Source organism: Falco rusticolus, chromosome 8 (genome assembly GCF_015220075.1).
Source record: "Falco rusticolus isolate bFalRus1 chromosome 8, bFalRus1.pri, whole genome shotgun sequence".
Lineage (NCBI taxonomy): Eukaryota > Metazoa > Chordata > Aves > Falconiformes > Falconidae > Falco > Falco rusticolus.
In genome coordinates this window covers 50,937,700-50,961,340 of record NC_051194.1, presented here as the reverse complement: position 1 = coordinate 50,961,340, position 23,641 = coordinate 50,937,700, and the positions used below count along the sequence as shown (strand labels likewise).

The 23,641-nt window shown below is 40.2% G+C and overlaps 2 protein-coding genes and 2 non-coding genes across 5 annotated transcripts; 1 reads left to right on the top strand and 3 right to left on the bottom strand.

The window, feature by feature from the left end:
• Positions 1-1,705: 1,705 nt before the first annotated feature.
• On the top strand, positions 1,706-16,612 carry GPR1 (G protein-coupled receptor 1). The gene is made up of 3 exons (XM_037396801.1): positions 1,706-2,541; positions 3,568-3,715; positions 13,963-16,612. Exon 3 carries the CDS (start codon positions 13,979-13,981, stop codon positions 15,029-15,031), a length of 1,053 nt encoding a protein of 350 aa, XP_037252698.1. The 5' UTR covers positions 1,706-2,541; positions 3,568-3,715; positions 13,963-13,978; the 3' UTR covers positions 15,032-16,612.
• Positions 16,613-19,367: 2,755 nt separating this feature from the next.
• Positions 19,368-23,464, bottom strand: EEF1B2 (eukaryotic translation elongation factor 1 beta 2). 2 transcript variants are annotated; one of them, XM_037396802.1, is made up of 6 exons: positions 23,313-23,464; positions 22,775-22,897; positions 21,267-21,390; positions 20,826-20,892; positions 20,069-20,194; positions 19,368-19,560 (listed from the first exon to the last, which is right to left on the bottom strand). In XM_037396802.1, the coding sequence occupies exons 1-6, from the start codon at positions 23,390-23,392 to the stop codon at positions 19,406-19,408; spliced, it is 675 nt and encodes a 224-aa protein (XP_037252699.1). In that variant the 5' UTR covers positions 23,393-23,464; the 3' UTR covers positions 19,368-19,405. The 2 variants fall into 2 exon arrangements, with proteins under 2 accessions (XP_037252699.1, XP_037252700.1); XM_037396803.1 differs by lacking the exon at positions 22,775-22,897.
• LOC119153036 lies at positions 20,446-20,579 on the bottom strand. Its single transcript, XR_005106025.1, has one exon. It is a non-coding gene; the product is annotated as a small nucleolar RNA SNORA41 (small nucleolar RNA).
• LOC119153035 lies at positions 20,962-21,046 on the bottom strand. The gene has a single exon (XR_005106024.1). It is a non-coding gene; the product is annotated as a small nucleolar RNA SNORD51 (small nucleolar RNA).
• Positions 23,465-23,641: the final 177 nt, after the last annotated feature.

Genomic DNA, 23,641 nt, shown 5'->3' with positions numbered 1-23,641 from the left:
ATGGTGGGCAGTTAAGCCACAAGTAAACACTACAGCTTTACCAGAAGGATAGGCATGAATAGTCATTAGTTTCACAGGAAGGGAGGAAATTACTCTTTTCCTGATTGTCAGGTAGTTAAACCCTGTCTTTCCAGAGTGGATTTCAGTCGATGAGGTGTTAATTCAAACAGTGAGGACAAAGGAACAGTGAAGAATATTTATCTTTTTTTAAGAACTGAACTGTAAACAGCTGAATGCTCAAAAGGTAAGTAATTTCTTTCTTGTGTTTGTCATCTGAAATTAAAACTGAGAAAAAGTAAATATATTTTGCTTGACATAATTTGCAAATTCATGGTTACTACAACTTAATTAGTGCATGGTGAATTTAGTCTGGGGTATTTATTACTGCTGAGATTATCTGCACATACTAATAGGCAGCTTGATAAAATCCAGTGGCCCTAGCAGTGGGAAATAATTATCAGAACTATCAGACAATTGTTGATAATCCAGGTAAATTAAAGCTACTTTGTTTTTGTTTATTGCTTTGTAATTTGTGCTGTGGTTAATAAAGGTAGAGTATTTCTGAAGGTTTTGCACTTGTATCTTTTCTTTCTTATGCATCCTTTGCCTTTGTTTTGTTTATAAGGTTTATAGGGTTAATAGGGTTATTTGTTTTGTTTATAAGCTTAGGTTTAAAAGGTTTATAAGGTTTATAGGGTTAAAAAACCCCTGAAGAATCCAAAGTGTTTTTAAAAGTCATTTCCTTTTCAATAGACCTAGTTTATTCGGTGCTGGGCAACCCAATATCTATTATTTGTGTGAAAATGCTCTCCTTTATTCTTTTTCTATCAGGTATAAAGTAGTATTTCTCTGTTCTGCAAGTTCCATATGTGCTGTATGTTCGTGTATACATATCCCTCTTCAGTATAGCTCTGGTATATTGTCATACTTAATGTAGAGTTAAAACTCCAAAACTTCATTAACTTACCCTGTTGAAAAAGCACAAATGACATGGCAAAATAAAATACAACTTCCAAGTAGAAAAGGGAGAAGACATGAAAGCATACAAGGCACTTTTTTTTTTCTTTCTTCCAAGCATATAACTTTCACAACATTGTCTGAAAAGCTCACACTCCTAAAATTATGTCAATTGTTAATGGGTTGCATGAAAGTGTATAATAAAAAGCCATGTAATTTGGGACTCACCATTCCAGTTTTACTGTGTCTGAGCATAGAAGGAACTAAAACAAGGAAAGGTTTAGGCCCCAATCATATATTCTTCAGCAACTTAAGATTCCCACTGTGGTTCATCAAATGTGCAGAAGAATAAAATGCTGTATCTAGCTCTAAGTAGAAAACAAGCAGAACTAAATTTTTTCAGATTTAATGCAGTTTTGTCTGTAAAACTATGTTTTATTTTTTTTCCTCTGAGATATTTACGTAACTGTGCAAATTGCATAATTGCTTATCAGAGCAAAAGCCCCTTTCATTTGAAAAGGAGCAAATGTAGGTAGGGCAGACTAGTAGAAACATTTTTTTTAATGCAGTAATCTGCTGTTCTTGGGGCGGGGGGGGGGGGTGTGTGGAGAAATGCATATTCTGTGAAAACTTGTCTCCACAAAATATCTTCCGCATCCTTAGCCGTTGTGATTTTGTATCTCTGGTGGGATCTGGTGGGAAGGGTGGGGAAAATTGCTATGTGACATTTAATCCTCCCTTGGTTCTGAAGGACGAAGGAGCTGAACTATCATCCCCCGTATGTGTTGGAGTAGTCCCAAACCTGCTTTAGTTTATGGTGAAGGAAGCAGCCCCTTAAGGACAATTCCTCACTATCCCAAACCTGCTAGAGTCCATTGCATTCTCCAGAATGCTGCCTTCATGGAGAAGAAAAAGCGCATTTGGTAAATGTGTGACTCTGCTGAGCTTTTTTTTTCTTTTACTGTGGACCATGTATGAGAGTTATCTACCCAGTAATTTCTTCTTTTGTCCTACTGAAATAGTACTGAGCAAGCCCTTGAATTAACTGCCTTACAATAACTGGATTTGGCAAAGTACCTACAGACAGTGTGCCATTACAAGCAAAAAAACTTGGCAGATCTGCGGTTAAACGGTACCTATATTTACCCTATCCCAATATTTACAGAGGAAGAGAACTACTATTAAAAGAGCTTTTATCAGTAAAAGTTCACCTATCAGTTACCTAGAGAAAACAAGAAACCTTTGAAATGCAAGAAGTGAAGTGCCAAATCAGGAGGTCCTTGAGTCTTTCCATGCTCTTTCCTCAGGCAGCCCCATTCGTCTCCTGTAACATACATTGAGGGGAGACATGCCCCCTGTCCTTTCCTCATGGTCCAGGAATTCTGTGTCCCACTGTAGCATAATCTCCATTCTCCTTTCATTCACAACTTTTTGCCCTCACATACAGTGGTATTGGCAGAACAGGAAGAGCTGTCATGGAGGAAAGGCGAAGCAGGCTAATTTTGCTGGAAGGAATTTTTACTTCCTGTTAAGAGAATCTGTGTTAAGAGAATCCTGTTAAGAGATCCGTGGACCATAAGAGAGGTGCTTAAAACTGATAGCCTTGCTAACCAGATGCTGAAATTTCAGTTTTGCTGCTTCTCACTAAGCACTTCCCTCTTTCTGTGGTGTTTGGGTTTTTTTGTCTGTTTGTTTGTTTTGTTTGATTGGTTATTTTTTTTTTTTTGGTTGGTTTGGTTGGTTGTGTGTTTTCTTTCTAATTCTCACTAATCAACAGAGTTGATATCTGGGACATTTGGAACTGGCTAGACTCAACCACTGTTGAACATCTTACATGTTTTGCTTTAATGGCAGAGGAGTACCATTGTTAGATTATTGCTTCCACTAGAAGATATCATTTTTGGTAAGAGCAGACTGACAGATACTCATCTGATTTAAAATGGTATGATGAGTGCAGTACCATCAGAGTCTGGTGAAATTATGGTATGTAGATACTGGTGAAATAATATTCCTGTTTTACTGACTGAGAAACTAAGCAACATGGAGATCATAAGGCTTGCCTACAAAACCTCCACAGACTCTTTACACAACTTGGAATGAAGCCAAGTCTCCTAAAACCCAGTTCAAATTTCTGACCAGTTGCACTGACTGACAGACAGACAGGGGCACTAATTAGTGATGCTTTGAGGAGCTCACTTCACTCTTACACACAAAAGGAGATTAATCTACTAATCATAAATACAAAATGAATGTATCTCACAGTACAGTTACAGAATGATGCTTTCAGTGTGACTTTTAAGCATCTTTCTGCTCATTCAACATTACTTTCTATAAACCAGAAAGCTTACAAAGAAATACTGTTCAACCTCTTCTCTGCGTAACAAAAAGCAGCCTACAACTGTAAGGTCTCTTTCCATTCACCAGCCACCACATCTGTTGCTTGCTTGGACACTGACCAAAATGATTCATTCACATGTCTAACATTTATTTTTGGTGAAATACTGGGATTATACAGAAAAGCAATATTTCAGAACTGGGTCTAGAAAACCAAGGGAAGTTGGAAACAACTTCCTCAGCTGAAAACAAACACGGCGTTATATCATTCTGCAGCTTTATTAGAAGGCAGGCAGTAGCCAAGTGAAGCAGCTGGAATCACACTGAAGTCACTCTGAACTCTGCAGATCACTTCATTCTTCCTTCTGCCACAGAGCTCACAACCCTGACTTACAGTGTGTTTCGTTCCAAAGAACTAAACAAGGTAAGTCAATCTCTCTGTTACTTTAAACCTTTCTCTCCCTCTCTCCTGAATAACGTGTTTCTGCAGCTAGTAGTGTAGCATATACTGGCTAGAAGAGCTTCTTGGAAGAAAGAATGTGATACTTACTCATTTCAAAGATTATTTTGAACACTCCCTGCAGCAAGAAAAGATATGAAAGTACGTGTGAATGTAATTTGTAATGACTTTCGAATGTGTTTATACGTACTTCAAGGAGTCTTCTATTATGTCCGTGACCTTGACTTAAATCCGTCCCCCGTCTTGCGTGTTGGTTTTGATTTTTTTTATTTGCTTAGGGATAGTATGTCTCCTATAGCTATAGCAAGTCCCAGTATCATTAGAAATAAGTACATCAGTTCTGATCTGAACAGATTCTAGAACAGAAACTGGAAATAATTTTAAGTAGCAGATTAGCAAAATATTTCTGAAGAAGTAGTCATGCAGAATTAAAAAAGGCTTCTATGATCTGAGCTGGTAGGTTGTGTGTTTTCCCTAACCGTTGTGGAATAAGGTAGGATGTGGATCTAGCTGTCATTAAGTGCATGTTTGCTAGGAAGTGACATGATTTAAAGCCTTATATACTACCACACAATAAGACAGGGCTAGATTCCACCTCCTATTCAGACTCAGTGATAACCATGTCATTGTAACCTGTAGCTTTTCTAAATGTGAAGCCAAACAATACCCCAGACTTGTTGTCATAGATTTACAGAAGCTGTATAGATCATCTCTGAAGTAAAACGCACTTGCTTTCTAGCTGAATTTCTAGCTGTATTACTGAATAATTTTAAATGTTTATTAATTCAAAGCTAGGGAGAAGAAAGTGAGCGAGGCTACATCAGGGTAAAGCAATTTATCAGACCAGGTTTGTAGAAACTGGTGTCAGCATTAACTTGTTTATGAGAGTTTACTTTCATTAGCATCATATGATTGTTTTGCCGCAGCTGAACTAAGAAATGCAAATGTTTTTATAACCCAATTTACTTTTGTTTAATGTCACTGCAGCTTCTAGCCAAATTTAAAACATTATCAGCTACTTAGCCAGGCAGACAAGATAGAGGTCCTACCAAATTTACTTTAATCCTTGAGATTGTAGATGTGCTGTGAGTGATATTAGAGTCCGCTTTTATTGCACTTAAAATCTCTTCGAGTGTGGCATAGTGGAAGTTATTTTTCACTTCTGTAGAATGAATTTATGGTTTGGATTCTCTAATTGCCTTTGTAGAAAGGGATCATAATTCAGGGAAACTCTCTATATAAAGTATTCCTAGGCAGGATCTTAGTACAAATTTTTACTGTACCAGTGGGTGTAGAGAAAAGCTGTTAATGACAATAATGCAATCTATATGTACTATACATTATAATTATTTCTTTTCATTTTAAGAATCTCTCTGCTGATAACCTAATGAGCAACTTCTGAAATGCTGTTAGATTTGTGTTTATTTCTGATAGATTGATGTAAGAGGAAAATTTGTATCTGTTTCCTAATAAAGCCAGTTGCCTTAAAGAATTTTCTTCTCGTTTCTTAAAAGCCACTTGAAGTTTGTGATCTGTTCTTAGATATTAATTGTTTTATTAATAACTCTGCTATTCCAAGCACTAAGCAGCTAGTTTTGAAGAGGACTGTAGTCTGTTGAATGGTCTTGTCATTTGATTATTTATTCATTTTGTCTTATGGAATGTGCCAACAGTTCAGCTGTCTCTCTCACTGTGGTGGCTGGTTGTCTGGCTAATTTTCACTCATTATTTCTGATAATGGTCTGATTTGTGTTCATTCAGTCTAAAGCTAGCCGTTTCACAACAGTGCAGGGCTCTGTTGTTGCTGGCTTTGCAAAAGAGAGCTGAGTGGGAGGAACAGTTTCTCATGGCCTGTTACCAGAAGAAGGAATTGCTGTGACTAGAGTGGGCAGCGTCCAGGAGGCCTATGGTTTTAGAAAGGAAGATGCCATCATGCGCAGATCAGCTGTCCCACACTTGCTACTACTTTTACGGTGTGTTTGAGGCTCCTCAGACAAGGAGAAAAATTATGCATCCTCAAAGGAAGCATGTAGTACTTTCAGGGGAGCTCAGCTAATTCTGTGCTCTTTGTGTCTTCAATACATTCCAGAGGGCCCGGAGACTGGAACATAAAGCCCTGTATCAGCCCACAGCTGCTCTTTTCCAGAGAGAATTTGTTGCTGGCTTGTTGCAGCTCTCATATACCTGGCCCACCATTTACTGCATTACAATTTTTTAGATGAACCTAACAGATCTGCTGCAGATAAAGTACTTTTTCATTAGTAGGCTCAAAGGGAAACTAACAAAACCCTGTGCTACAAAACAGGTTTGTTTGCAAGGGTTTTCTGCAAAGGCCAGCACTCTAGATAGAAGTCTCCATTCCTTGCCAAGGACATTAGCTAGCAAAGGGTTTGCAGCCTTCTCCTACTTCTCTTCCCCAGTCCAGGTTCTATTGTCCCTTTTTGATACTTCTCAAAGGATGTGTTTCAAGAATCACAAGGCACAAGTATGAAAAACCAGCACCCTTTCCTTCTATCCACAAAAGATACTTGCCTCTTCATTCTTTTGGCAAGATCTGAATTCTGCCTCCATCTCTGCCTTTGAATCTACTGTTTGGCTTTGGGCAAGATACTTCTGTTCCTTTCCATACTCTTCTTGTGTCTGTTTATGCTGTTTAATTATAAACAAGGCAGAAATTGCCTCTCATTATGTGCTTATTACAGTGCCTAGATGCAGTGAGGCTTTGATCTCAAAAGGCTAGGGCCTTTGGGTACTCTCCCAACATAAAATGCTTGCTTCTTTCAGTGAGTGCGAACCTGGCACAGAGTTTTACTCTCTTTTGAAGCCTTCCAGATGAGAGAGAAAGTGGTGAATAGTAAGTCCTGTACTGTCAATGTAATATCACTTTCTACACTCCCATTTCTTCTTTCTAGTGATCGTATTTTAATGAGTGCAGCCCCACATCCTTTTAATTAGATGTTTCAGAAATGTTGAGAACCATTGTCCATTTAAGAAAACTGAATAATGTGTTGTTGAGGTCCTAAACTCTTAACTGAGGGTGTTGTATCATATCTGGTCGAGCCAAGTGAGAAGTGATTTGGAAAGCTAATGTGGGAAGCCTGTAAAACTGGTATTTCCAAGCTTTTAATCATAGGCGCCATCTATTCTTATCAGTGCTAGGGAGTGTTTCCAACACTATATTAGGGAGATAGATATCCAGCCCTCTTGAAATTGTATTAACAATATACATTTTTCAATTTTGCAGGGACACAGGCTGTGCTTATTGTAGACTTGATCTTAAAGTAAATAGGAGTTTGCTTTGTATGAGTAGGAATATTAGAGTAACACTGATACAGAAGTAGGCACCCTTAATCTACTGTACACAGTGATCCTAGCATATCAGCTATGAGGACAAAGTAAAGTATGTTATCAGCTGGAATGTTTTGGTTATAAATCGGGTATCTCCATTACTCTAGGAATGTAGTTAGATTGATGGCTTATAGCCCAGAAAATACTGCGGGCATTTGTGGAGGAATAGGAAAACACATGAAAAGTCCTTGGAACAATACTTCACTAGTGTGTGTATCTTACACGCTGAGGACACAGCCAATATGGTCTATGGTGTACCTGCTGGGCTTTGTCATCTGGGACGTGTGCTTAACAGCTCTGAGGTGTGTTCTGGGCCTGCAGAGACAGATTAATGTATGTGACTAGCAAATGGTGGAGATCCAGGTTCCTTTTCTCTCCAGCGTACAGAAAACAGACCAGAACCTGTAATGGCTGCCCAAGTAGCCGCTGAGTCCCTGCGGCACAGTGGCATGATAGCACAGCGGAGAAACTCTCTTCAGGAAGGGGAAGGTCTCCCAGAGGTGAAGCTGTGGTTTTTCTGACCCATCATAGGTGAAGGGGACAGTGTTATGTTTAAGAAAGGAGGAAAGGACTATGGCTGAACCACCAGGCAGGAACTCTAGGTTTAGCATCTGGTTTGATCAGGGATTTCCTGTAGGTCATTGTCAGCCGCCTCATTTGTAGACCAGACGGATGGTACTTCTCGCTGGAGCCCACTTGCACGAAGGGTTATGAATACTGAGGTGTTATGACCAATTATGTAAACACTTTAGCAGTGCTGACACATGCAATATAAGACCATATTTTAAATCTCAGTTGGCACTGTTTACCGAACATCTATTTTTACCTGCTTGTAAGAATGTTTAGCTTTATTTTTTTTCTTTTTCCCTAGAATGGGGCCACTTTAAGTGTTTCCCAGATATTACTCGTCATTTTCTTGACTGTAATGTAATATGTTTGTGGTCACGTGATTATGGAACTCCTTATATTCAAAAGGAATATTAAAAGAGATATTTCTACTTTTAGCTAGTATTAATGGAAGAGCAGGAGCAGACACTAATTGTATAGTTACCGAATGCCCCGCACCACAGTGTATATTCTGAGGACATCTGAGTTTCTTTGTTGTCTTTGGGTATGAAAGTCTTGGTCCTTGGGATGAGCATGAGAATAAATCACTTTTGATGATTTGCAGTTGCTGGTTGCAGACATTTATGAGTTACCCGATTGTGGAAATGGTACACTGCTCAACTGCAGCCGTTATCTTAGATGATTTGTTATATTCAGGCCAGACCTACTGTAGATGCTTTTCCTATTACAGCAGCATTATTGAGATATAAAGCTGGGTTTTCCATTTGTTGTTTAATGTTTCTGTGGCAGCAAAAGTGCTGGTCTGAAATAATTGCTTTACCAATATTAACTGAGTCTGCTGTATAAGGGTTTGTTAATCCTGCTGTAACACTCACTTTGCCTAAAATGTTATGAGGCTATTGTCTGGTCAAATGACTTCAATACCACAGATGAAGCGGTGTGTTATGACTAACAGGGTCATGTTTGGCCTTGCTCAGAGAAAGTTGTTTTTGGCATAAATTTTAGAAGATGTCTAGCTGGTACACTGTGTATGCATTTCCAACGCCTCTTCACTGAAAGATGTAATGGAGAATTATGGTTATTTGCTTTCTTGACTTGTCTGCCAGAAAAAACGCATCTATATTGTGGCTTGAAAAGGTCTCCAGTCACATATCATATCTATTATGACCTGTTTTAGTTCTTGAATTCAAGACTGCTTACAAAGTCATTTTGTTACCGTATGTCTAAGGACCATTAAAACACTAGCCAAGAGATTGGTGCTTGTGTATGTGTCTGTGAAAGAGAAAACACATAACCCTTGATTCTGCTTTTGTGCATACTAGCTTAAAATGCTCATTTCCTAGTAGCTTTGTCTGCTGGGCCAGCTTTAGGCTTAAATTATTGCAGAGCTATGATTTAATTTTGAAGTATGTGTGTATCAGGCACTTCCTGCCATAGGAATATTTCTGTGTGGAGGCAAGTGGTCATCTTGGCTTTGCTCTTTTGAGGGAGGAATGTAAGTGCACGACAGTTTGTAATCTCACCGGTATTTCTTGTGAGTTTTAGGATCTTTTCTTATGTCTTTTAAAACACTTGCCAGAAATATGTATACACCTCTAACAAACTTGCTCAGACTTCTGTGTTTTGAACTTTACAGATAAACACTGCTGGATGAAATTCATGTTTATGCTTTTGAAGGTAGATAAATTCAAATTTAGCACCTCAAAAGTTCCAAGTAATTTTTTGAGGGCTCTCAAATGAAGTAAATATCCAGACAAACTTGGTGAGACACAGCATGACAAGCAGGCTTTAGCTGACCTTTTGAGAAACTAGTTGTTCTCCAACATTTGACTCACAAATCACAACAAAAGTTGAAGTGAATCAATCACATAAGCTTTCCTTTAGCCATAGATCATACACATAGAATATGATATGCTCAGAATTATTCATCAAGATATTAAAAGGCAGATTTGTGTAATATATTTCTTCTATGAAGTTAATAGTTGAGATGGCCAACTCTGCAATCCATAATTTTCCTATTAAGTTAGGACCCACTGTTGTGACCTCTGAAATCAGTTTAGCTGGCTAGAGTCTCTAAGCCCTGGTTATCACACCAAACAAATAGATTTTGGGACTACAACTCAAATATTTGTGTTAACTTTTAACTGACATAGACAATGAATAAGCTTTTCCCTTGGACCTCTCTGTAAATTTCAGAAGTAATGAGGACCAAATGTGAGAGAGGTTGTGTGGGCTGTAGCCCAAACATGTGGCATAAACTACCAGTGTCGTTAAGTTGGATCCCAATTTGTGTGGTGCCCAGAGAACTTTGGACCCATGGGAAGACTTTACATCAAGTGAAGTGAGTGGAAATTGCAACTCTTTTGTTTGTTTTCTCCTCCTTTAGACTGAAACCCCAGTGTAATTTAATTCCAAAGCCATTCCACTGACCTCAGGGCTGAGGTGTGGAGAGGTCAAACGACTTCCCCTGGTCAAACAGGATGCATGTGGCATAGCTATGAATAGAGTCCAAACGACTGGTCCAAAGTCGTAACCGTAAGGCCATTCTTAGTGTGACAAAAGCTGTGCTATTTTAAGCAGATTCAATCATTTGTCCCAGTTGTCATTATGGCTCAACTTTATGAAATACTGGAATGGTGGCAGAGAACATGAACTCTAGGTACTATGTAGTAAAAAACTATGAATATGTCAATTGAGATCCAGTTCTGTAATTTCTGGGTGAAATTCAGAGAAAGACAGTTCGTGTAGCACATGGTGAAGTCTCTTCCCAGCAGTTCTGTGGCTTTGTATTTTACAAATATTTCAGTCCATATTTTAACAGTTGGACTTCATGTTCTTAAAGGTCTTTTCCAACCTAAATGATTCTATGATTCTTTTTTTTGGTAATTCTGTTTTCTGTCCCAGGATCTAAAGGCTACTAGCACCAAGTGCCAGCCTGTGATAGTCCCATGAAGTTGTTTAGTAGTTAACTACATAAAGGGACAGGAAATAAAACATCCTGGTCAAACATTCTGAAACTTAAAATTAAGCAACTATATTCATAATTAAGTAACTGAATCAAGGAGGCTTAGTTTTCAGAGCTGCTTGTGACCTCAGCAAACAGGAACAGACTGCAAACAACTGAGGGTACACTTTACGCAGGCTGTTTACTATTAAAAAAACAACAACAAAAAAATACAGGATGAAGTCTAAACATGGTTATATTCATCCACACACAATACAACACTGTTCTGTAATCTGTGGCTGCCCCCAGGTCCTATTGGCAGGCCACAAACCACACTTTCCTGTTTATTGAAAAACATTTTCCTTGCTTTGACTCCTTTTTGCAACTCTGGACCAGCAGGGACCGAGCCAGTGAACATCATCAAACCTCCTTTACCTTTTCTAGCAAGTGGCCTGAAAGCCAAGCAGAAACTGCTGGCAAAAAGTCTTGTTTTCCCTACTGAGCCTCTGTTTGCAGACAAGTTCATGAGAATCTTTCCAGCCTGGAAATTAGGCCATTTGTCAAAGATCATACAGGAAACCAGTGACAGAATAAGGGATAGAACTAGATTTCTTCACTTTCAAGACCTAGACTTGAACTGCAAGACAATTCTGATTCTCATTTTTATTTATTAGTATTTTCAATTATTAGTAAGTTCAAACTCATGTATTTGAGACTGTGTGCTTCAAGAACAGAAAGAAACATGCCTGCTGAATGATGGTTAACAGTTATCCAAGAAGAAAAAATCTGAGTCCCATTGATGTAAACCAGCATGGTTCCACTGAAAATCCCCCTACTGCTTACCTTTTTCAGGGCAGGGCTTAACACCATGAGTCCTGCTATAGAAGTGCTTCGTATATGTGGATGTCATACATATACATAGGTAGAAGTTTCTGGGCTTTGCAAATGTAATTGTCAGTCTTCGCTGAGCCCTAGCTGTAGAGTCTAGTTTCAGCATCTGTGCAGTGGGAACCGTGGTAAGCAAAATTCCTCCTGCTCTTTTTGCCCTCACTGCTGGGGAGTTACTGCATTGGAAGAATAAGAGTTAGAGATAAGGGAAAATACAAGCTTGGAACAGCAATTACGTTCTAAAGGTGTGCTCTTTCAATGGAGGAATTTTAAACTACAAGAGGCTTGGTAAATATTTGGTATTCACTTATGTATGTTTTCTTTCTCCTGCTATACATCATCTTTGAAATTCTAAATATAAAATTACATTGTTGGGCATCAGGCAAATGTTTGTTATTGTCATTATGGTTTTTTTAGCACCATTGGGGAAAAAAAAAAGGCTTGGGAGGAAATGTTCGAATCCAAGTATTGTTTGTGCTAGCTTTTGAGAAGCTTCAAAGCAAAATTGGTTAGTGACTGGAATACAAGATATTAATCAGCAAGAGACTGAAAAATTTGATTTTTGTTCTGTTGTTGAAGTGCATAAATTTGATTTGAAGGTATAGTTCTATATACAGGCACAAACACTTAAAAATTCGATTATTAATCTGATTTTCCTCTGAAAACGTCTAAATGTAATACTATACCAGATGTTAGTGGTACTGCTCCTTGTTTATACCATTTCTTAGCAGCTGCTAAGCTATTTGAAAAAATGACTCAGATGGGTGGTACTGCTATTTGATGCAGAATCTACCCCCAAGGGGCACATAATTACATAAATGCAGCCCAATAAATGTCATCTTATCAGGACAGCAAACCAAATAACATACCTTCAGCCTGACGTAAATTAACAAAGGGCAAAGGTTATCAAATCTTCTGGACAGAACAGGCTGTATTGACTCATTACTTTTTCTTTTTTATCAAGAGATGTAAAATTACACAACTTTTTTTTTCCACCCTGGCCTATCCATCTGCAAATGAGAAATCTAACCCTGCTAATGTGTGTGCACATGCGTAGCTTCACTTGTGTCAGTAATCCTTTCAAAATAAGTGAACTACTTTTTGGAGGAAAGGTATGTACATGAATACAAGCTTGCAGATGTGGTTCTGCAGGCAGTGTGCTCTGGAGACGCCCCTCCTGTTGTCTTTAGCACGCTAAAATTAATGGAATTACAGGAATGCAGGGCTGAGTTCCAACAGTGCGGGTGATTTTTGGTTTCTGAATGGTACTAGTGCTCAGCAGTGTACTGTTGAGCACAGCTAATGACCTGGTAGTATCCTGCTCTCAGGGACAGTTTTTTGGTGCAGCTGAGTCCAGCCAGACTACATAGCTTTAAACAATAACAGAATTTATCAGAATATTTGTTTTGACCATAGCACATACTGCCACAGTCTGACAAAAGTATGTGCTGTGCTGCAGCTTTGTCTGTACTGTGGAATGGACTGAGTGCATTTTCCTGTTACACCTCTGCTGTCTGTTTTCCCATTGATTTCTTTTTTTTTCTGGATTTGCCTTTTGGTTTATAGTCTGCCTGAACATACCACCCCCACCACTCTTCCCTTAGGCGTTTTATAAGGCATTTCCTATGTGAAAAATCATATTGTACTTGTAAGTTCCAGAAGCTTTTGCAACAGAAGAAAACCGAGACTTGTTCTGTCTTGAAAAAGGGAAGACGCATATGTTTTCATCTATAACTCTTACAGTCTGTCTTATTCTCCTGGCAAGCTTTGTTTTCTGTCATCTATTACCTCCTTCTCAGCTCACTAGTGGAAGAATGCCACAATTGTATGTATTGTCCCTGAAATATGTTCCGTTTCCTTCTCGTCCTTTGCTGCATTAAGGAAATCTAATACATTGAATGTGTCTGAAAAAATCATTGTCCCTTGAGTCAAAGACAGATACATGATAGAGAGGAATAAACACACAAACTTTCAGTTCACTTTCACCACTGTCTATGATTTTGTTAACCGTAATTTGAGGTGTGTGTGTGGTAATTTTATAAAAAATGGCTCCTGGCACTTCTCTGATTTCTGACAAATATAATTCATAAAACTTGCTTAAAACAGGAACAGAGTAGTAAAATATGAAACCCGATTAGAAAAGAATAGAAAAATCACACTGCAGTAGAACTTTGCATCTGGACTTCCAGAAATTTACCAGTGACACTGTGCTCAGTGCTCTCTGTTAAGAAATAAATGCAAGGAAGACAGTTCCTGAAGATCAAGGCATTTCTTGAAATGCCTGTGACTAAAAGACACCACAAGCTTTGTGCTAGCTGAAGTGATGGCTAAAAAGTGATACATATGTGGACCTAAGTCAGTGTTTGGTTTTTTTATGACCAAGAACTTAAAGGAATTGCAGGTTACTATTTGCAGCACAGTAAAACATTTCTCCTTTGACTGTTCCATTTCTTTTCTTCCCTAGAAAGCAACGGTGCAACATGACATTTGAAGATTTTGAGAACTACTCTTACTTCTACGACTTGTCTGAGGAAGATGAATCACCCCAGTCCTCCCTCAGCATTGCCCATATGATTTCCCTTTCCTTTTACAGTGTGGCATTTCTGCTGGGAGTGCCAGGTAATGCCATAGTCATCTGGTTTATGGGCTTTAAGTGGGATAAATCTGTTTCCACACTCTGGTTCCTCAATCTGGCCATTGCAGATTTCATTTTTGTTCTCTTCCTGCCCCTCTATATTACGTATGTGGCAATGGGCTTCCACTGGCCTTTTGGGAAGTGGCTGTGTAAAATGAACTCGTTCATTGCACTACTTAATATGTTTGCCAGCGTTTTCTTCCTGACATTCATCAGCCTTGACCGCTACATCCGCCTAGTCCACCCAGTCTTCTCCTACAAGTATCGGACTGTAAGGAACACCCTCATTCTTAGTGGGATCATTTGGATGTCAGCTGCAATTATTGGTGGCCCTGCCTTATACTTTAGAGACACAGCTACAGTTCTCAACAATGTCACCATTTGCTACAACAATTTCCATGTACATGACAGAGAACTTATAGTGCTGACCCATCACATTCTCATTTGGGTGAGGCTTGCGTTCGGTTACCTCTTTCCTCTAGTGACTATGGTCATTTGCTACTCGTTGCTGATTGTCAAAGTGAAAAGAAGAACTGTATTGACTTCCAGCAGGCTTTTCTGGACCATCATTGCTGTAGTTGTAGCTTTTTTTGTGTGCTGGACACCGTATCACATATTCAGCATTGTGGAGCTCTCTGCTCACCATGATGAAAACTTGCATGGCTTACTGCAGGATGGCATTCCCCTCTCCACTGGCCTTGGTTTTATCAACAGTTGCCTGAATCCAATCCTCTATGTTCTGATAAGCAAAAGGTTCCAGGCCCAGGTCAAGACAACAGTCTCTGAGGTGCTAAAACTGGCACTGTGGGAGGTGAGCCGCTCAGGGACTGTCAGCGAGCAGTTGTGGAGCTCCGACAACACCCATGCGCCCATGCACTATTGTGAAACCGCTCAGTGACTGCTCTTGTCACCATCCTTCACCAAAGAGCTGACAGGAGGTTTGAAGGTGTTCTTGACTTCGCCTCTGCCAGTCAGATGTGCATCTTTGCATATACAGTTTTATGTCAACAGCTAGCTTCGTTGCACTTGCTGCTTTCCTTGAAAGGTTTTAAAAGGACACATCATCCGGGTGTGGTGTGCTCGCAACACACACACAGCCCAAACTGAAAGCTGTCAGCAAAAGTGGAATTGCTCTAACTGGGTTTCTGGTCAGGAATATTGTTGTAATCCTGTTGTTTTGTTGTGGTCCCAAAACAGAAAATATGCTGACTCACTGCCTTCCCTTGTCAGAAAAGTATGGAAATAAAATCTGTTTTCTCCCAGTGCTCTTTATCTTACACTCAAAACTAAGATGGGAGATCCTGTGTTTTCTGGTCATTTATTCTTGTGCTTTTAGCACCAATTGGGTGCAAAATACTATGAGCAGGTATTTCATATAGGCATTAGGCTTATTTGAAATGTGCAAATAATTAGTGAAAATGTTTCTTACAGAAGGCCCTGTGCCACACTTGTTCTTCTTCTGTGTTTCAACTTTCAAGCTCAAAGAGGTTTACAACTATTGGTAGTTGTTTACTGTTCTGTTAAAGGTAAAGAAATGATATAACGTTTTGTTTGCCTTAATGCCAATCTTCAAAAAATGGGCAAAGTGAATTCAACAATATTCTCTTACAAATCTGTAGCCAAATTTGGATGACTTTGCCAAATGAGAAGCAAGCCAGTACATCCAGGAAACGCTGTCCACTCCCATAAGAAAGATGAAGTAGTCCTAGTTATGCTGTATTCTGTTCCAACTTGTTGCTTGCTGAAGAATCACACATGTGCCAATACAAACATATACGCTAGGTGGAGTGAACCAGTTTCTGATGCAATACTACTTAATTAAAAAGTTGAATGCGGGATTAAAACTAAAAGCATAGTTCCAATTTACCCAAGACTTTATTTTTTCCCTTGTTTTTGGCCTAGGTGTATAGCATAAATGTGCCTTTCAGATAATCTACCTAGTGGTCTATTGTCTGCCAACACACTGAAGTAGCATTTATTCGTAATTGAAGTCTTATATGTAAATATATTTGTTTTTGTATAAAGTATATATATAACGTGCATGCATGAGCACATCCACTATTGGCAGCTGTGCAAATACAAACAGCGTGACTGTGGTTCAGAGTTTGGGAGAGTCAGGCAGGATCAGTGGAATTTCAATGTATTTCACTTTGGGATGGAAAGCCGGTAAGCGGCACCCTTCCTTTGAGTCATTTGCAGCCTGGTACATAGTGACTCATCATAGTATGCTGAATGTGCCTAAATCAAACATTTTGCCATTTTTCTTCACATGTTCCCTGACATCTTTCTAAGAATGATGTATTAGTACTACTTTCCTGGCTGTACTCCAAGTAATAAAGTTTTGTTGTTTATTCCAAAGAGAGTGTTAATTTGCTTTTCTCAGCAGCAATATGCAGTGAGTATCTGTTCTTAGAACAGCTCCTTCCCAAAGATTTTGGAAGATGAAAGCAAGCCCTGACCCAGTCAACTACAGGAATTAAGGTTTATGCCAGCTTTCTTCTTGCATGTCAGCTATACGAGCACACATAATGCTATATAAAGAGATTGATTTTCAAATGTAGAAACACACATGTGCTGTCTTGCATAAATTACTAGAAAGCCTCCCCTAAAGTAGACAACAGAGATACGGAATAGAATTGAACAAGGCTAAAGTCAGCCCTGGTCTATGGAATTAAGTAGATTAACAATTTTGCAATGTAACCATCTCATTCACACCATCATCAGTTATAGAATTATCTCCAGATCATTTCTGCAAGAATAACGGAAGTTACCTAAAGAAAACGGGTAACACACCAAGTTTCTGTTTCCAAAGAGTGTCCAAAACAATACCAACAGTTCTACGCTGCTTAGACCGAGGAATGCTCGTTCAACCTACCACAATGGAAAAAAAGCCAGAATAAGGGGATCTATCTCAAAACACTTCACAGGTAATAGCTCTATGATCAACCACTCATTCAGGAATAATAGCTATTGACACATTTCATAATGGATGGGTTCTAGTTACTTACTCTCACCTGCTTCCGGAAGGGTCTGAAGGCTGCTATGTGGATTGGTTTGTAACTGATACTTTTGTTGAAACTGTTTTCCCAGTATTCCTGTATGTCACATATCTAAGTTACGGAACTTTCTGATGATCTTTCTGTTATGGGGTGCACTTGGGATAGAAGCATCTCATTTAAGATGCTAAGTTTTCACATACCCAAATACTACACAAAAGCCCCTAATATAGATAAATACGGATTCTGTGGAATTCTCTTGCCCACATGCCTATCTATTTTGTAACTGGGAAGACTGCTCTCTAGGTTTTTTTGGCTTGTTCCTGTGCAGCAAGTTTCCTTCTAACACTGGGGGGGGGCAGTGGGGAAACTGGACAAAAGAAATCCCATCAACTGAAGAGTTTGTACATGCATGCTTAGAATAAATGAAAAACACACACACAAAAATCCAGTCCGGCAGGTCAGATGGATGGTTCATCCTGCTGTATTTTAACAAAGTTACAGTCTATAAATCAAGCCATTTTATCCACTTAGAGCTTTAATCTCAAGGTCAAGGAAAGAGTTTAAAGGTAAGAAGCACATTGAGTGGGAGGTCAGAAACATGATGGTCAAGGATAATAAGAACTACATTTTTGTGACACATTTTTTCCTGATGCAACATTTGCCAATTTTTTGCTTTCAGCAACACCATTGCAGAATTCCTAAGCCTAAGCTACATGATTTATTGGAAGCAACAGCTAGAGAATTGCCACAGAAAGGGTACTGTGCTCTAATTACACACAGAATAAAGCCAGTGTTTTAGGAGTTAAGTTTATGGAAGGAAGGTAGGAACGAAGCCTGTAATTATACTTATTCTCAATTCTTTAATCATGCTTTAAACCTCTAGCAGGCAGATTTTTTTGAGACAAATTATAAAATAAAACTCTTACATAAGCTGAAGTTGGCAGACCTTTAAACAAACAGGACCTGCTGTGCCAGATAACCAGAGATGCTCTGTGAAAAAAGAACAAAAAGAGTTATTTTAGCTACTGCCGTCAGGCTTCTGCACTGAGCATCTTCATCTCTGTGACCTCAGCGTGGCACATAAAAGGCTTCCTGTTCATGGTCACAATAAATTCTTTACCTCAGTCCAACAGAAGGCCTAGAAATGTGAATTTGTCTAGAAGATTCACAACTGACAGTTTTTGCATTTGTATCATTCCTGTGGGTAGTTTTCAGAAAACAATTTAGTTCAGACAGGTTCTTCAATCTTTAAAAAAATGTCAACATCCATGTAGAAATCAGTCTGGAGCCAAGTAAGCAACTCAGACCAGTGTTAATTAGGCTACTTTCTCTTTGCATTTTAATTGAACACCTGTTTGTTGTTGTTTTAGCCTGGTGCATACTTGCAAGTTTATGAAGTGAATTACCCATCTGCGTTAGCCGAGGGCTGCGGTCACGGCAGGCTGCGAATGCCGGCACTGCCACGCCGCGGGTCAGACACCGGGGCCGCGGTCCCCGTGGAAGGCACACGCTGCCCCCTGGTCGCCTCTCGAGGAACAGAGCCCCATGCCCCAGCCCCGCCACACCTGCCCGGGCCACCGGAGGCACAAGATGCACAGGCACCTTGGAGTGTGCAAAAGCCAGAGCTTTTATCAACACTTATTCACCGTACTAATTAAGAAGGCCCAGAATAGATGTGGAATTTTAAGTAATTCCACTGCAGAAGTCTTCACACCTTGGGTGAAGTGTCCACACAACAGATGTGGAGTTATCACAGTAGTCTCGGGTCCAGTCAAGTGTCTCACAAGGTCTCCTCATCTCCAGTGCACTGAGCTGCTCCTCACTGATCTTCATTTCCACTCCCTAGTGAAGCCAATTTAAAGCCACAGCCTATTTGGTTAGTCACCACCCCCTCTTAGAAGGAACTTACACTACTGTTTATCTGCTAAAAAAAATAATATAAATTTTTGTGCTTTGCCGGAGCCCTGTGCTTTTCCCTTAAAGCCATCCCTCCTTCTAGAGGAATTACAGATGTTTCTAATGGAGCAAAGAGCATTTCAGATTTTTAAAGCCATGTAAATATTAAATCTGGATTGATGGTAAATGTAAATTTTCTATTTCCTCATGCTCTTGGGTACTACAGTAAGTGCTGGAGCAACCCTGAAATTAAGTTTTACCTTCTACTTTACCCATCAACCAAATTTTACATTTATGAGTTGGATTACACTGTAATCTTGAATCAATCAGACACAGCACAATTTTTGCTATTACATTTATTCTAGATATATCAAGGTTTAAATCTTATTGAAAGCAGCTACATCCATTGATTGTACATAATCTTCAAATGCTGTTATTCTCTCTTCCAGCATATCTGTTCCAACTTTATCATCTTCAACAACACACTGAATCTGAAGCTTTTTGATACCATACCCAACCGGTACTAGCTTGGCTAAAAAAAAAAAAAAGAGAGAGAAAAAAAGCATTTACTACTCCTTGATTGTGGAATCTCTTAAAAATTCTACAGACTGAACAGACCAAAGTTGTTTGCTGGAATACATGAAAACTTAATTTATTCTCTATTACAGACCACCTAACCAACACCACAGCATTCATTACAAGGTGCCTGGAAGAATTTCCTTTCAAGGGATTTCCCCCCCCCAAACCAGTGATGTGGGCGTTTGCTCGCTGCATCAGGAACTGTACAGGGAGATGCAGGATAGCAGAACCAAAGTTTTAAGCTTTTAAAACCTGTATTTGCATCTAAACCTCGCTGCTGCACTCACCTTTCTGACAATGTCAAGATACTGAAGTACTGCAGTATTGTAGCTCCTGCGCTGTTTTAGCTGCCTGCATTTCCACAGATCAGCGCACAGTGACCACAGGTCTACCCATTCATACACCATGGTAAGGGACCACACTATCTCCCCCTCCCTGCTTTGAATTTTTCTCCTACTTACAAGATCCCCAGACCAAGCCATCTGCTTGAATGCTTCGAACACACTCCTCCAGTTTGGCCATGTCTGTCTCATCATCCCAAGGTTTCACATCAAGCAAGATCGATGATTTGGCAACCACAGCTGGCTCTGGAGGAAGAACATCACCATTAAAAACTAGGGAATTTTCAAAAATCTCATTATGTGAAGCTGCAAACTAGCTTCACAAAAAGAACTTTCCTGGTTTCATGAATAAGAACCTTTTCACATAGCTGTGACAAGCCTTTTGTATCAACACACATTTCAAAAGTATTTTTTCAGCTATGCATATCCCAATGTTCAAAATTTAGATACAGGTTTTTCCTGAGAAACACTCCCAAGAAAACAGATTCAGAAGGGGACATTGTTCGTTACATAGGGAGTCCTTTACAGAGGATCTGAGAAGGAGCTTAATGCCATGTAACAGTTTATCTTCCACAGAGGGAATACTGCAACTGTTACAGTTCTGAACAGTTCCAGACCAGTAGCTGTGGAGGGACTTGCGTATCACAGCCTCTTCCCTACAAAGAAAATCCAGAGGTCATCTCCATTTATACAAAAAGCTCAACCTCTGGGTAAAACAAACAAGTATTAAGCAGGACAAAAACTATGTTAAGGTTCCCTCCTGCTATGGGAAAGCCTAAGCTCACAGGCAATTCAAGCAAAACTAATTACTCCTGTCTCGTTCCAGTCAAGCTTAGCTATTACACTTAGATTTAAAAAAGTTCCTGGTAGACATTACTTTTGGACTTCTTTGATTCATATTGGGCCAGACGTTCTTCCCTCAGTTTCTTTGCTTCTTCACTTTCCTGAAAGAGAAGTTTAAAGTTACGGAAAGCCACCAAACCCACGCCTCTTGTAAGGTATTAACAAATTGACTGGCATCCACTCAGGCAAAAACAAATCATCACAACTGTCAGCCGAAAGATGGTGATTTTTTGTTTTATTCATCATGCTAACCAGTCAAAGTAGACAGATTATCCCATTGCAACACATTCCCTTCTGACTCTTGAGTTTTTACCTTCCAAGCTTTTCTGTTCTGCAAAGACAGCTGAATTTGAGAATTTCAAGTAAGATCTGGTATCAAGATCACAAATTTAAGTAACTAAGTAGTGAAGGCAAAACCCCACGTATCTGGGTATTTCTAAAAATCCAAATATAATAGAAAAAAAATCACAAGTACCTCCTCATCATCAGATCCAAAAAGATCAATGTCATCATCATCTTTGCTTTCTGTGGCTGCACCTGTTGTGTCCTCAACATCAGCAGGACCGTATTTCCCCAAAGCCTTCTTTACCCCTGGCAAGCTGAAGAAAAAAAGCAGTTATTAGGAACCTACTCAAATTATCAAAGCAAACACTGCTGATTTGTCAATGAACCTACAACTGTATTTACAGTGAAAACGCTGCGCTGAAAAAATAATCCAATTCTGCTACTTGAAAGCAGAACCTCCCCAAAGACAACCCCCTCAATATTCCTGACATGCTCATTGAGACAAAAAACATATTCCATATTCAAAGACTGTTCACCTAAGCTGTGATCCTGCCCAACGTTGCTGCTCCACCCAAATATATGGATAGAAAAAGCTTTCTTATTGGAATAATTTATCTGCAATATATTCTGTGTAGAAATAGTTATCAGCTACTTGTTCACGTTTCCCTAAAAGTATTTTCATTTCTTTAGAAACTAACAGTGACAGAAAACATGTTGTTGCAAGGTAACAGATCCTCTTCTGACTTCACAAGTTTCAGCGAATGTTTTATTCTGAAAGCTAGCTCACAACAGCAGGTGAGGGACCAAAACCCCCAACTTAATCTTCTCCTATAGCTCATATAGTTCTGTAGTCTTAGGATATGCTCATACTTCTATTGTTACTGTGAACTGCTGCTACAAGTCATAAAACTAGCTTTAGTTTTCAGGAACTGCAAGTAGTTTCAACAGAGTTGACTTCATGAAACAACTTTATAATCTCAGTCCCCTTCAGCATTGCAAGAGCTTCAGAAATGGACTGCTGACTGAGCCACCCAACTTCATAAGAGCTCCCTCCGAAAAGGGCAGAGGCATACAGAGGAAGCAGTGTAGCAATACTGACACTGCCTACATACACCACACCTTTTTAGAGAGGCCTGCAGTCTCAGTGTCTGATGTCAACACAGCACCTTTCATGAACATTAAAATCGCTACAAAAAAAAAAGATAACATTTGCTTTCCTATGTCCCCTTCTTTATATGTGCTTCTGCATTGCAAATAATTCTGTTTTATCCTCCAGGACTAAAAACCTGAAAGAACCACTTCCCTTAACTATTATCTTTATTTATTATATTTATCTTTAAAGATCTCTGTAATACTTATTAATCCATTTTGGTGCTACCTCTATGGGGTTGATTACTGATAGGTAACTTCCAGCTTTCAGCAGGTATGTGTAAATGGCAGCAACAAAATTGAAGTTTTTCTTACAAGCTTTAGCAGAAATGTCAGCAACTTAACAGAGACAGAATCAGGTTGCCTAAATTCTAAGTGAAAAGTGTAATGCACTGACAGAAGACGTCGGCTGTTTCTACAGCTGTTCCTATTCCAACAGCAACACAAAAAATGACGTGGCACCAGTGAAAAACGGTGTTCAAACTCCAAGAGACAAACACAACACTTTGTAGGCCAGTTCGCTCATATATTGCAGCAGTTTAACCATACCTTGCCTTTTGCTTTTCGTACGACTTAATATGATTGTACCACCGAAGAGCATGAAACAAGTCTGCAGGAGGTGGGGCCGCGATTGCTTCAAAGACTGCTATATCAGCCTGAGAAGGGACGTACCTGCGAAGAACAAGCCGAAGTTAGCCCCCTTCCTCGGTGCACGCAGGAAGATGTGAAGCAGCCGCCGCCGAGCACAGAGACGACAGCGCCGCAGCAGCAGCTCGGTGAGCCCGCCAGGCTGCTGCTAGGCCCAGCAGCGAGCACCGCACAAAGTGCGGGAAGCCAAGCGGGCTGGGCACCGCGGGCGCGCTGCAGCGGCCCGCATGCTCGGCCAGCTCCGGCGCTACGCCTCCCATAGCGGCTCTAACGGCAGCCGCTGCCGGGGTGGAAACACACGCGTGTGTGAAGGCCCCGCCGCGCCGGCACGGCCCCCGCCCTGCCCCCCCGCGCTGGCTCCCGTTAGGCCAGCGAGCCTCACCGCGGCCTGGCCAGGCTCACGTCCCCGAGCCCCAGCACTCCCCCAGCCTCCTCTCACCCCTCGATATAGCTCCTGTCAGCCAGGAAATCATTGAGGACCCGCAGGCCGGCGGCGGACTTAAGGTCCCCGAAGCCCATGACGGCAGCGGCGCGGCACACACGCTGCAACCCACGCCCTATGCCCGACCGCCGCAAAAAGAGGCACAGTGTCCCCTGCGCCCTCCTTATATAGCAGATGGTATCCCTCCGCTACTTCGCACAAACATATATCCCTCCGCAAGAAAGCACTGCGAGGTAGTTCCTCGCGGGTTAGCTGCTCTAGCGTAGGGCGCACAACAGGCAGGATATCAGGGACCTCGGGGAGGATCGGCGCAATAAATGCTAAGT

What these genes read in the sequence shown, in the direction of transcription:
- EEF1B2 (XM_037396802.1), bottom strand. Translation starts at nt 23,392, where the DNA reads ATGGGCTTCGGGGACCTTAAGTCCGCCGCCGGCCTGCGGGTCCTCAAT. An exon ending in TTGGATCTGATGATGAGGAG is followed by an intron (nt 20,893 to 21,266) that starts GTACTTGTGATT and finishes CTTCTCTTTCAG; the next exon opens with GAAAGTGAAGAAGCAAAGAA. An exon ending in TGAATCAAAGAAGTCCAAAA is followed by an intron (nt 20,195 to 20,825) that starts GTAATGTCTACC and finishes TTCTTCCTCCAG; the next exon opens with AGCCAGCTGTGGTTGCCAAA.
- GPR1 (XM_037396801.1), top strand. Translation starts at nt 13,979, where the DNA reads ATGACATTTGAAGATTTTGAGAACTACTCTTACTTCTACGACTTGTCT.